Source organism: Fulmarus glacialis, unplaced genomic scaffold (assembly GCF_000690835.1).
Source record: "Fulmarus glacialis isolate BGI_N327 unplaced genomic scaffold, ASM69083v1 scaffold31231, whole genome shotgun sequence".
Taxonomy (NCBI): Eukaryota; Metazoa; Chordata; class Aves; order Procellariiformes; family Procellariidae; genus Fulmarus; species Fulmarus glacialis.
In genome coordinates, this window is record NW_009195143.1 from 660 (window position 1) to 14108 (window position 13449).

The 13449-nt window shown below is 37.7% G+C and overlaps 1 protein-coding gene across 1 annotated transcript; it reads left to right on the forward strand.

Moving 5' to 3' along the window:
- Window positions 1–819: 819 nt before the first annotated feature.
- Window positions 820–6428, forward strand: SUMO2 (small ubiquitin-like modifier 2; the record flags this gene model as incomplete). Its single annotated transcript, XM_009588014.1, has 3 exons — window positions 820–951; window positions 4109–4180; window positions 5753–6428. Coding segments are annotated over 3 exons (267 nt in total), but the record flags the coding sequence as incomplete, so codon positions are not given.
- Window positions 6429–13449: the final 7021 nt, after the last annotated feature.

Here is a 13449-nt window from a genome sequence, read left to right on the forward strand (position 1 = left end):
GGGGACACGCACCCCGGCCGGGGCCATCCGACACCTTCGCCTGTTCTCTGGCCTCCGGCCGCTTCTTCTAAAGAAAACAAAGATGAAAATGCTGCTGGGCACCTCAGGAGCGGGCGCTGCCTAGGATCTGGGTAGCGTTGAATCTTCTCTTCGCTTCTCCCGCGATGCTCTGGATCAGAACACGAGCAACGGAGTTGAAAGTTTCTGCGTGTGGCTTCTAATGGAAGCGAGAGGATCAGACTGCTTATTAAGGAGGGTTTTTTTTAACACGTTTTCTGAAGGAGAAAGCTTAGTTCTTTTCAGATTTTGTCACCTTTTCAAATACGGTCCTTTAAACTACCTTGAAGTTTTCTTCAGAAGTACCTCAACTGATATGAAAAGTTTGAGATATAGTAAGAAAGAGACTTGCTAGTGGTTGAGATCATAGTTATAACATAAATAACTATTCCTTTGATTGGGAACAGTAGAGTTGCATATTATTATGCCCTTGATAGAAATAACTTTTTTTTTTTTTAATTTGTTGTAAAACAACTGGCCTAGTAACTCTTCATTGCTACTTTGCATGTTAACCAATCTCAAGAATGACAACTAATATTAGTAGGGCTTGGGGGGTTTTTTGTGAGTGTGTGGCTTTTTTTTTTATTTCCCAATAAAAAGTACTGACCTTTATTTGCTAATTCAAAGCTTCAAGTTGGTAAACAGCTATAATATCTTTATTTCCTCCTTTTTAATGACCTGTTGCACTTTGGTAAAATGTTAACTTCTTGTTTCATGCCCTTTAAAAAAGTGGTGTTTTTTTTTCTTTTATTTCCTCAACAGGAAGGAGTGAAGACTGAAAACAATGACCACATTAATCTGAAGGTGGCAGGGCAAGATGGGTCTGTGGTGCAGTTTAAGATTAAGAGGCATACACCACTTAGTAAACTAATGAAAGCCTATTGTGAACGACAGGTATGCTCTTGTATGATCGTCAGGAGAACTGGGGGAGTCTGGGGGAGAGATCATACCTGTAGAGACAGATGAAGATAGTAAAGTCTCAAAACTATGTAAATAGGCAAAATGATAAAGACTTAACAGAAACGAATTGTGTTGTGGAAAGTGTATTGTTCTTAGGATTTGTTACAGTGTGGACTGACAGGGTTGTGACAGGAAATGGGTCAAATAAAGATCTGTTATCTTTGTGAAATCTGCGTTATAGGTCTAGGCTGTTGGGAGGCAACTGTTACTCTAGTGGTCAAAAATACCAGTATGGAAAGGGTGGGTTAGGAACCTGTGATGTGAACTTAGGATAGAGAGTTGAGTGATAATCAGAGGTATTTTTATAACTGAGTAACTAATTGGTCTGGTCATAGACTTCTGATTTATTAGCTTAGTATTATTGTATTGAGATGAGAGAATATCAATGAGTATTTCAGGGTTTAAAGGTGTCTAATGTCCAGCTTGAGAAGGAGCTTGTACATTTAATAATGAGCTTTGTTTTTTCTCTTGTGGCCTAGTTGTCAAATTAATCCTCTGAGGAACCAAAAAAATGTATTTTGCTAGTGTAGTGGCAACTGCAGCCAACCTACTAGGTTGCAGGCAGCTATTGCAAGTTTTAAAAACACCTGTATAAGAGTAGTGCTATTTAACACTTTCTTATGAAGCTTTTGATTAGGAAAATTTTGTCTCTGCTGTCCATGATTTTTTAATGACTGTCTGCCTTCAGAAAGTTCCATCTCTACAAAAGTGTTTAGAATTGGGGAAGGTTTTCTTTTAAACACAAATATTCAGTGATACCATCAAATACAATAAAATCAGTGTAAAATATTGAGGTAACTATTTCGCCACCAAGAAAAACAAACTCTAGTTTGCATACAGAGTGGTAAAACCTCTTTGGTTTACCCTTTGGCACAATAGGATAGTGATAAAATAAAGACAGGGAAAATCAGCTCTTACTGAACATGTGAATATGTTCTTGTATGGCTGTTCTGGGATTAGTGAATGTTTGAAGCTTTGAGCTCATTTTTCTTACCTCTGTCATACAAACTCATATTATGCAAATCACTGTGTATTGCTTTTTCCAAACATAAAGTGCTGTTATATCTGTCTTTTTGGGAGTTTGGGGATTGGTTAATTGTCTGTAAAGTCCTGGGAAAGATGATTTTAGAAGTACCATTCATACTTCAGTTACTTGGAAACAAGCAAAAGTAAGATTCTGAAACTTTTCACCTACATTTCTACTCTCCTTTAAAAAAAAAAAAGCAAAAAAAAAAGGCAAAAAACCCCAGGTGCCAATTGGAGGAAAAAAAAAAAGTGTTTAGAATGGGAGATGTTTTTTCTGATTTTGGTTTTAAGCTAGTAGGTATCCAAAGGATATTTCTGTGGAGATGGACTTGTCTTTAAATTTTGTTTCTTAGGTGCTTACTTCTCAAACTTTGTTTAAAAGCATTTGTTCTTTGTGTCTCTAAAAGTTTTATTTTGTTTGTGTTCCGAACTAGGCATACCCAATCTTAAAATCCTTAAGCTGTGGACTTTAGATTTAATTTTGGAGAGGTGGAAGCTGCATGTAGTAGAGAATTTAGCAGCTTTAAAGAATGAAAATCATATATTGCATGTAGTAGACCTAAAATGGAAGTAACTAAACCTTGAATGATACGTTTAGGAGATCAAGACTATTTGCAATTATTGTAAGTGGAGAAGAAATCACCCATGGAACATACTTAATTTTTTGTGGATGCTAATCTCACCAAGGTACAGTTTTTCAGTATGTTTTCAGCTAGCATTTATTCAGCTCATAAAGTTGTCAGCAACCTGCAAAAAAACAACACTTTTGGAATAGGAAATACATATTTTAAGAAACACAGTGTCAGAGAAAACGGCTCAAACCAAATGTTGCTGTGCAAAAATGTGTTGCTGCCATGACACTTAGCCACATGATTTTCTTAAATACGATGATGTTCTGAGTGAACACTGCAGAATCTTAGTCACGCTAGAGAAGGCATTTTGCTGTGAACTATAAAGTCTTACCAAAAAGTTTACTCATATTCTTTATTAAAATATTTTTCCTGAGAAATCAAGTTCTCAAAAATGATTACTACATTAAGTTTTCTTTTGTATGTTACATCTGCTCTTGCATGGCTAAATGAAGACTTCTTTTCTAATTCAGAGATGCCGAAGCAGCACCATGCAATACATTGGATTTACTTCAAAACCAGCTAGGCTTCTTGTATTTTTAGATACTCTTAGAGAGAGTAGATGGAACTGGGGAAGAAGTAGACACCAAGGTTCTTGGTTCTGGTTGTATCCTCAAACTTCATTCATCTTCCTTTGCGGAATGTAGTGTGCTGTAGAATACCTTTGAAAACTAACTTGTGAATTTGAAGCTTACGTTATTAGTAGAAGGCATTGTTGCTCTCTAGTTATCTTTTTGAATCTGTTCGCTCAAGCAAGAATGAGTAGTAGTCTGAGGATGGAAGAGGTCAGCAAAATGACTATTGTGTTGTAGAAATGCTAGTTCGAAATATTATTCAGTAGTTTCTGGAAGTAGAAGATTCCTTTAGGTTTTTTTTTTCAAAGTTCCAGCTGTGCATGGAAAAACTTTGTTCCATTGATTTCTTGTTAATAGGAATTCAAGGTCAAAAAGTTACCATTGGCTACTCTTTGCTGCAGATGAATAGATGGTGGTTGTATTTCTGGAAAAAATATTTTAGAATACCTTTGCTTTTGGGGAAGATCAGAAAGGAGTATTGAATATTACTGTTTGACATTTGTTATCCAAAGTGTTGCATCTAATTTTTAAGTGAATTATTATTAAATAGCGCTATAAAAGTCTTGGCCTTTGGGGTGAGACTTGTGTACTAGAAATTGCTTTATTTTAACTTGCAGTCAGTGGGGGCACTGTTGCTTCTCTTAGTTATTGAACACAGTGCAATTTTTAATACAAAACAGATTGCAAGGATTTGTAGTGAAATGCCTTAAAGTCAGTGCATGAGGGGAGTACGAAAACTGTATCATACATTATGAATGTGGCTTTTAATCATGCTGCAATTCCAGTGACATGTTCAAGAGAAAACTAGGGAGTACTTTTACACCAGACTTACTTCCCTTTGTGTTACTTCTCTTTGTCCAGGGGTTGTCAATGAGGCAAATCAGATTCCGGTTCGATGGGCAGCCAATTAACGAAACAGACACACCTGCACAGGTAAACAACAGAAGCAAGACTAAAGAACTGTATTTGAAATTTGCTGCAGGAGTTGATGCTTCTGTTTCAGATAAAATACTTGTGTAATTGTATATATTAGTGATAGAACTTGATCTTTTTTTACCATTATTTTGGTATAACTAGTTTAGAATTATTGGAAATGGAATCTGAGACTTCTTTAGTGTTTTGAATAATAAGTCTGTATCACTATAGTAATAAAATAAGAAAATGAAGTACAGCGTACAGATGGTGAGTCTTGTAAAACTGTCACTTTATTGAGTCACAGCTCTGAGGTAAGAATCGGTAAGTTAAGAATTTAGTTTTTCCTGAAGCAATGGCTTTATTTTTTTATATAAGCTTGCCAGGATGCTATCAGAGATCCTGTTTGCAAACTTGCATTTGTAAGTGAATTTCTGTTATTTGTAATTTGAAGCTCTGTTTCAGTGGCGTAAAATTAATGAATACTGTGTAGTTTGGGTTGTCTGTTTGTAATTGGTTAAAACGAAGGCCATTCCAAGAACAGAATGGTTCACTGTGACTCTTGAGTATTTTTCTGTACTACTCCACATAGCTGTGTTTAATCAGCCTTTCCAAGTGATACAGTTTTATATGCTTTTCAGAATCATTTGTTATGAAATAAGGGGCTCTTGTTTTTAGAAGGTTTATAGTAGATCTTTATTTTCTAAGCAGTTGCTCCAAAGAATGTGCCTCTTACAGCCACAATCTATGCAACTTTTTAACTTGAAATACTGATAATTGAGGCAACAGGGTGCTTTTCTCTCCATCCATGTTATGTTGAAGCTAAGGATCATTCTATTTATAGCTGCGGTAAATGCCATAGACCAGTTGGATTTGCTGGAGCAGAAATTGAGATTGTTTAGAAATACAGCTTACGTTAGTTATAGCAACTCCTTCAGTCTTGGTACAGATTTTGTCAGTAGGTAACATTAACATCCCAGGAATATCAACTGTAAAAATTATGGTAAAAAAAGAGAATTATTTTAATGAAGTATTGCTGTTCCTCACTGGCAGTTTGTTACATTGTTGACCATGTAAAGTGTTTTTAATTTTTTTGTGCTTGCTGATGCTCGGTTCTACTGCCTGGTTGGGCTAGGGGCCTTAATTATAGTCTGCTTTCTTTAGTGCTGTAGCTGAAGCCATTTGCAAATTTGAACAGCAGCAGCAAAGTGGAATTGTGGCAAAGTTCTAAGGTAAACTGAGGAAGTAGATAGGAGAAAGAAGATGCAATGGCAAAGTAGGCAACAAAATTAAAATATTATGAATGCCGATCTTTTCCATAAGAGTCATACAATGCACCCTGAAGTTACATACTAGAATTCGTTCTAGGAAAACAGCTATCAACTGGCATTTTTTTTCCCCCATGTAATTTCTTTGCTTTTGAGTTACGGTGAAGTAGGTTAAATGTACAAAGTGATGATGATGGAGGGGAGCGGGGCTGGTCTGGTTAAGTTGCATAAAAAGTAAACATGAAGACAGGAAATGTAAGAACAACCCAGCCTATACTAGATATCTGAGGAGAGTTGAAAGCCTTTTTTCTCTTTTCTGCTATAGTTGGAAATGGAGGATGAAGATACAATTGATGTGTTCCAGCAGCAAACAGGAGGAGTTTACTAAAAAAAAAAAAAAAAAAAACCACACAAAAAAAGAACCTGCTACTTTCCTCTCCAGAACTGTGCTCCCACAGGCGACACATTCACAATTAGAAAAATGAGACTTGGTTCAGCCACATTCTGACTACTACAGTATAGTTTTCTCTCTTCTCTCTCTGATTTTTTTTCCTATTCCTTCTATTGTACATAAAGTAACTGGTGTATGTGCACAGACATAATGCGTATTTTTTTTAACTAAATGGCCAATGGTATGTTTTGATCAACATTTAATGGAGATGGGGTGGGAAAACAAACTGGTTCTGTGAAAATGCCCCTTTCTTTCTTAGTGGCATGCTCCTTCTACTTTTATCTTTCTATTCCAGTAAGTTATTTTGCTCTCACTGTTTAAAAACAAAAACCTTGCATACCTTGTTTGATTGGATAATTTCAATGTTTTTCTTTTATCATTGTAAAACCAAGGACAATTTTATAACTTTTTTGTACGTAGCTGTTACATGTAGAGCAATCTCTGTCTAAGTAGGGGTAAATTACTCTTAAAAAAAAAAAAAAAAATCCTAGATAGTTTTCCCTTCAAGTAAAGCGTCTTGTTGTTTAAATAAACTTCTTGTTTAAAATAACCAGTTTTCTTTATTTTTCTGTGGAGTAATAGTACTCAGCACTTGTATTTCTTTCTCTGCAGCACTTTATGCTTCTCAATTCTCAGCTTTCTATGCGGTAAGTAAGCATAATCCCCCTTTTACAGTCAGAAGAGTGTTGGAAAATGAAAGGCTTCCTTGAGACCTCTCAGTCAATCAGTAGTTGAACTGGAAATAGAAGTCAGTTTTCTCTTCTTTTGATTTTTTTTTTTTTTTTTTTTTTTTTTGGTGTACGTTCTGCTAAGCCAAAAATGTTTGATTAGGCAAACTGCAAAATACTGGACTATTTACTAATGCCTTTGGGTTGAGCTCTTTTTGTCAGTCTTTAATAGAAGCATCAATATTGTTGTTACAGTACCTTATTTAAAACTCTGTATTTAAATGCTTTTTGATGTAAACATTAAGTTTAAAAGAGCAAATAATTTCCTTAACCATTCAGTTTGCCATGGTATCAAATGGGAGATGCTTGGAAATGTAAAGCAAAAATAAAAAATTGAGTTCTGTTTTTGGGTGTATTTAGCTATGGTGGTGTAGATTCCACTCTCTGCTTTACCATTGTGGTGCTCCTGCTGGAAGGGGGAAGAGGCTTGAAGTATTGAAGGGAGCTAGTGACAATGATGTTGTTCATGGGTCTTTTCCACAAGGCTGTTCTTGAGTTTTCTCATGGGGAAGTTTAGAGGTTGCGGTGAAATCCGTGGACGTTCATGAAAGGTTATATACCTGTCTACTGAGCAGCCCCAAAGCATTCTCCGATGTCCTAAGAATGTTCTCATATTTTGTAGTGTTTGCAGTAAGTTAATGCTCTTTTAGGTATTAACTTGCTAGCGGAGCTCACTTTTTGGTGGTAGTTTTTGTAATAGTTAATTCAAGAAGTGATTATTACTTCCCAGGCCTGTGCCTGCTGGATCTGGAAATTCTTTAACTTTGAGGCAAATGATGGATCTGTGCATTTAGCTGATGGACAATGATCTATTTGACTTCTGTCACGATTTTAACGTATTTGATATTACATTAATTGCATCTAATGGAGTTATAAGAAAAATAGCATCTGTTTTTGCAGTTGCTTTTGACTGTGTAGCTGAAGAATGTAATCTACTGTATGCCATTGTTTTAATTCTAGGAAATTCTACTGCTGAGCAGATTATTCTGGTATGTATCTTGTAGACTTCTGTGGTATATTGCAAGGTTGGAATTGCCCTCTTGTGAACAAATGTTTTCATATCCAAACCCACAAAGGCCTGGAAAAAACTTCTTTGGAAAAAAAAAAAGAGTGGTGGTGGGAATATATTTCAACACCTTTCTTAGGTTAGACATGGAATATATTGCTCTTTGGCTTTAGAGTCTCTGGCTTTCAACCTGGCTAGACTGCTGATAACAGTGTGTAAAATTCTTTCAACTTGGATGTCATGCCAAGATTTTCCCAGGAGAAAGCTGTCTTTATCTTGTTTGGCCAAAAAAGATGTTTGGACTTGCTTTAATTTCTGAAGAAAGGGTGAGGTCTCCTTAAATACAGGTTTTTTTCAGCCCAACTTAAGCTCAAAACTCCCTGTTGTATCTTGCCTACTATTTTTTCTTTCCTGAGGCAATATAAGTCAAGTGACAGGTACTGAACAGCATACTTCCAAAAACAATGTCTTAATTTCCTGAATTAGTAGAGTGGTACTTCATCTGACATGAATTTATGTGCAGGATTCTTGTAACATAATGTTCCGTTAATAAAACGAGACCATTTAACATGAGTTTTTATTAGCTTACCAAAATTACCCTGTACAAAAATGAAAAACATAGGCCTTTGTATCTTTGAATTGATGTGACAGCTTTGGAAATATCCCTTAATTCAGCATAAATTGAAATTTCCTCTAGTGTTTAGCAACAGGCTATTAAAAAAAATGGAAAGGCATTGATCAGCTAAATTTCTCCATTTCTAACATCCTTCTGCTGTTCACCTGAGCTTGCTCCTCATAGTTCTGAAATATTTCCTCTAACAGTGCTGAATGGTGTTTATGTAAGATGGTAACTGCAATCAAAAACTGACAAAATGGTCTTTTCTGAGAGATGTTTCCTTGGTTAGATAAAAATCAAGAAACTCTCAAAGATCTTAAGTGACTTAGTTCCTTAAGAGCTTCAAACATTTAATTTCTATTAGTCTAGCAAACTGTTAAGCGGACTGGCACATTCTGATACATATTTGTGTACACAGTAATGCAGAAATACTAACCTGTTTTTTTAAAAACTAATTTTTTAGAACTCTTCTTGCATGGTCTTGCAAATACTCTCCTTATGACAGAACTTGTTGCTCCTCTGGTGCTTAGAGAATTTACTTGTTTATTCCTGTTTGCTGGGACCTAAGTGGTTTTATTGTGACTACCTCTTCACTAAGAAAGCTACTGCTAGGGGTGATGATTCAGCAGTGGTATGAAGTACAGGGTTATAAACAATTTAGATCGAATTATTTGGAGTTCACTTAACTGTTTGGCCTGGCTTCATTTGTAACAGTTCTTGTGTTTACACTGGTAGCCTAATGGACTACTGGATGTCCAAATGTCAGAGGATAAAGGAAAACTGGGCAAAGAGGTCTTGTCACGCTAGTTGGGAGTAAGTTTTTCATGTTTATTAAACAGCTAGGATCTTTCAAGAGCCTGGGCAAATTATATTATTACCCACAATTCTCAAATAATGTATTCTAAAGTGGTTGCCATGCAATTTAGTTAATATTCCTCTCATGGTTTTTAAATGAAAAAGAATGGAATAAATCATAATTGAATACAATACTCTAGCAAGTTCTTGTGGATGGTAAGACCTTGCCTTTAACGTATGCTGGGTCTTTAGTCCCTTAAACAGTTTCAGTGGTGGAATGGACACTACCAGTTACTTAAAAAGATGTAACTAAAATTGTTTGTTTCAGGCGCCTAAAGTAAGGCATTTTTATTCATCTACAGGGAGGGATAATGACAGATTGAAAGCACCGCTGGTTTTGGTGAGACCCTTAGTTAAACTAAGGCACTGATTTTCAGGTGTTATCTGCACAATGGGGATAATACCCATTTAATAGGGCTCTTGTGCGGATCAATACTAAGTGGTCTGAGATGCTGGTTCAAAAGGGGTCTGGGAGTGCAAGGCTGTTCTGAAATGGAATATGCTAAACTGCCAACAGTGTAAGGAAAGACTCCAAGTGGTAATGTGAGAGAGATTCTTGTACTGGCATATGGAGGTGTTCTCAACAAACGAAAAATCCCTGAAGTAGTACTAAGATAATTGCTGCTGCAAGATAACTACAATATCAAAACAGATACAGCGTCTCTGCAAAGCTTATGGTCACAGCCAGATTATTTCCTTGCAAGAGTATTCCTTTCTAGTATCTTCAATTCGTTACTTCTGAGTCAGACAATGTAATGTAAGTGCTGTAATTTTGTCTGTTGGATACTGGTTCTATTGTGACCGTTACTGCAACATTAATGAAAAGGTATAATGTGACTGGCTCAAAGAAATAATACTTTCTATGCTTCATCCAGTTGGAAAGAATTGAATTTCTAAGGAATAGCAATTTGTTTTCAAAGCTAAAAATGAAAAATCAGATGCTTCCTTGATCATCATCTATTAAATTGAAAGTGAACAATAAATTGAAGGATTTTTATTAGAATTTTAGATTGTGGCCATTTCTCCGTACGCTTGTATCAGCTGGTGTGATGGACTGTTGTGGAGTAATAAAAGACAATCTAAAAGCATTTAAATAACTTGAATTATTCTTAATTATACTACCACTGTAATCTAATGTATTTCATTCTGTGGACTATTGAGGTTGGTTCATTCTGGCTGTTAACGGTTGCCAAACTGAATGTGTTCTGATAGTGAATAATTTAGTCTTCTAATTTATCTTGCTTTTTTGTACTTAGTGTCAGAATTGGTAGCACTTCTCCCTGGTGGTTAAGATGTAGGAGTGTGAGGATAAATAGGAGATGGAAGACTGGATTTTGATCCCTGTTTGCAGTTTTTGGTTGGCCTTCAAGATGCTTAATTACAGAGGCTTTCTGGTTTCTTCACTAGTAGTGGTGGACTCATGGTCTTACTCTAACATGGAGATCCTGGGAGGCCCAGCCTGGTATTTATGAAATGGTTTGAGTCCCTCTGAGGGGAAGAGTTTTCCTCTCCTGAAGAATTTCAACTTGTGCGGGAGGGATCAAGTAGGGCTGGTGGTGCTATGAAACAAGTGGTTCGCTGTCAGCACAGATCCTGGAAGTAATGAGGTTCAGTGGGATGCTGTAGAAAGACAACACAAGTGTATGAGTTGGCGAGGAGCTGCAGTGGGAATGGGGACTATGGGAAGAGCTGTAGGTTTTGACAATTAATTAATCCTGATATGAGGATGACTTTGGAGCCCTGGGGAAAGACTAAGGTGGTGGAAGCCCAAATAAATAGTAAACAGGTTGTTGCTCCTTAGGAAAGGAATATTCTCTGGGGGGACATGGACACAAAGGACACCCTTTGTGATGAATTTTGTGCTGGTTTTGGTGGCTTAGATCCCCCCCCTTTCAGCATCCAGTCCATAGATCTCATTAAAGTACATCTGATGCCCTGCAAGGGCTCTTGAAGGATCACTTGATTAAGAAAACTTCACAGTTTAAGCAAACTCAGACAAGACAAAAGTGGCATGAAAGGAGCTTTTTGAGGGTTCTCAGGACACTGACTTCCCCTTCCAGTGATGCTTGTCTTTTTTTCCACTAAGGAACAATGCTTTGGAGTACACTGCCAGACTTGGCCCAGACAAGAACAGCAGCATGAATTGGCCACTCTGCTTTTTATGTTGTTCAGAACTACATCTCTGCAGCTTTGAGAGGAGTCTGGACATTGTGATTCAAGCCTCCTTCCCAAACAGTAACTTACTGTTATGAACTTTACCTGAAGATGCAGAGAGGCACCAAAGCAACTTACACAACTCTTGCAAACTACAGCATCTGCTTGGTAGGACAAACCATTGAATCATTGGTCTTCCACTGAAACTTCCACCATGCATTGCTTCAGATGCGAAAGTCTTTGACAGCTGCAAATCCAGCTGTAACAAGGATTGTTTATTAGCTGATGTTTACTTTTTACCTTCAGCTGTGAATGAATTGGGGGAAGGGGAGAAGACAAGACTGAGTCAAAACCTCTTTTTTTGTATTATGTGCTTGGAATAAAGAAAGCAAGTGCTTTGTGACTGCCATAAATAGCAGAGACTGGCATGAAGAAGAAACCCTTGGTCACGGGAGGATGACCAAGCTGAGGCTTTTTCCAAACCAATGGGATATCTCCTTGCCTAACCCTTGCATTTCCTGGAGTCTTGTTCAGATTTCCAGATGCTTTTTGCATTCATTCCCAGTTGAATTTCAACAACAGGTGGAATTGTTTGGTGTCTGAGTTTTTCAAACAGCGGCTGAGAATTGTTCTGGTCAAATGTCATCATCATGGGAAGGATTGTAAGCCCAGTTTCTGTAGCCATCTTCATAAACCCCTTCATCTTGTTATGGGTAAATAATCAGCAAAGCAGCTTTTACTTAAAGATTATCCTGCAGTCAGGACTGTCTGAGGTATCAGTGGGGTCCCTTGGAAATACTGAAGGTTTAGAGTTTTAAAGCTGCATGTTAAAGCTAGCTTTGTCAGAGGGAACGGGTTTTTCTTCATCTTGACTTTAAAAAATGGCTCCATATCTCAGGTACAAATTTAAGAGTCAAATCCTGTGGGTTTGAATAAAAAGTGCTTAGATGACAAAATACTTTTGAAAGTTCCCAAGAGAGCAGATGTTTACCCCTGTATACAAGTAGGTATCATTTGACTTCTTAATGCCCAAGCCTAAGGGGTAATAGAATTAAAACTCTGTCATGTTGCTTAAAATTTCCCTTTTAATCTACCTCTAGAAAGATGTGATGCAACAGAGCATTCCCTGGGGACGTAAATAATGGTTGGGGCTTTTTTTTTTAAACAACAATTTTTTATAGATCCTAGATTAGAAAAAATAAAATTCTGTGGTCCTGTATGTGTAGTTTTAGCAGTCAGCTCTTTCCTGAGTTGTGTTATTAAGGCTGGTGATAATTCAGACACTTCACCTCATGTTGTACATAGAGTGAAGTAGCACAAACAAAGCTTGCATTTTCTAGAGAAAAGTGTTCTAGGGGTATTAAGGGCTGTTATTAGTGCAAACTGGGAGGGATAAATAGAACTGATAAGGGTTTTCTTTCCCCCTTCTCTCTCCTTTATGCAAGTACTAATTAAAGTAACATTTGCAGTGGGAGGTCCCGATGCATTAATTTTGGAGTAAAAGTTGTGGTGATCAAGGAAGCATCTGTGTGTCTGAAAGTTGCAGGGAGTTCAGGAAGCTCCCAGTCACCAAATCGAAGATGGATTTGACAGACAGGTCAACAGCCAACGTCTCGTAATTTAAATTATGGGCTGTATGAGTTTTGTGCTGGCATTTGATGTAAGATAGACGGTACAAAAGCACGCAGCCTCGTGCTTTTAAGACACCAGTGAGCAGCGTTGCTGGGCTTTGTGCTCTACCTACCATAGACGTTCTGGGACTCGCCTAATTTTAATGCAATAATGCACTGCTCCAAGATCATCTGATACTACAAATTATTTTATTGCACCATGTGTTCTGCTCTGAGGTGACTGCTTCATGCTGTCGGTGCTGCAGGAGCCCTGTGTGTCTCTGCAGGCCATTGGATATTTCTCCATCTTCATTGGAGCCAACCTCTAATGCAACTTGTGCAGGCACCTCCCCACCTTGGTGGCCTCTATATTGTTCATCCACGTACTTTGAAGTTGCACCATGATATGCTCTGAGGCAACTTCAAGGCTAGCACGGGCCAGGCTACCTACCACCATGGTGATGAGTGTGAGGGAGCAGGGCCTCAGCGGGGATGGCCAAGTGGAGTGCCAGAGATGGGCATTGGTGGCCTGATGGTACTTGATGTCCTTAGAGGTGGCTTTGGGGGCAGGTGGAGCCTGATGGGTGGGGTGGTGGGGCCTC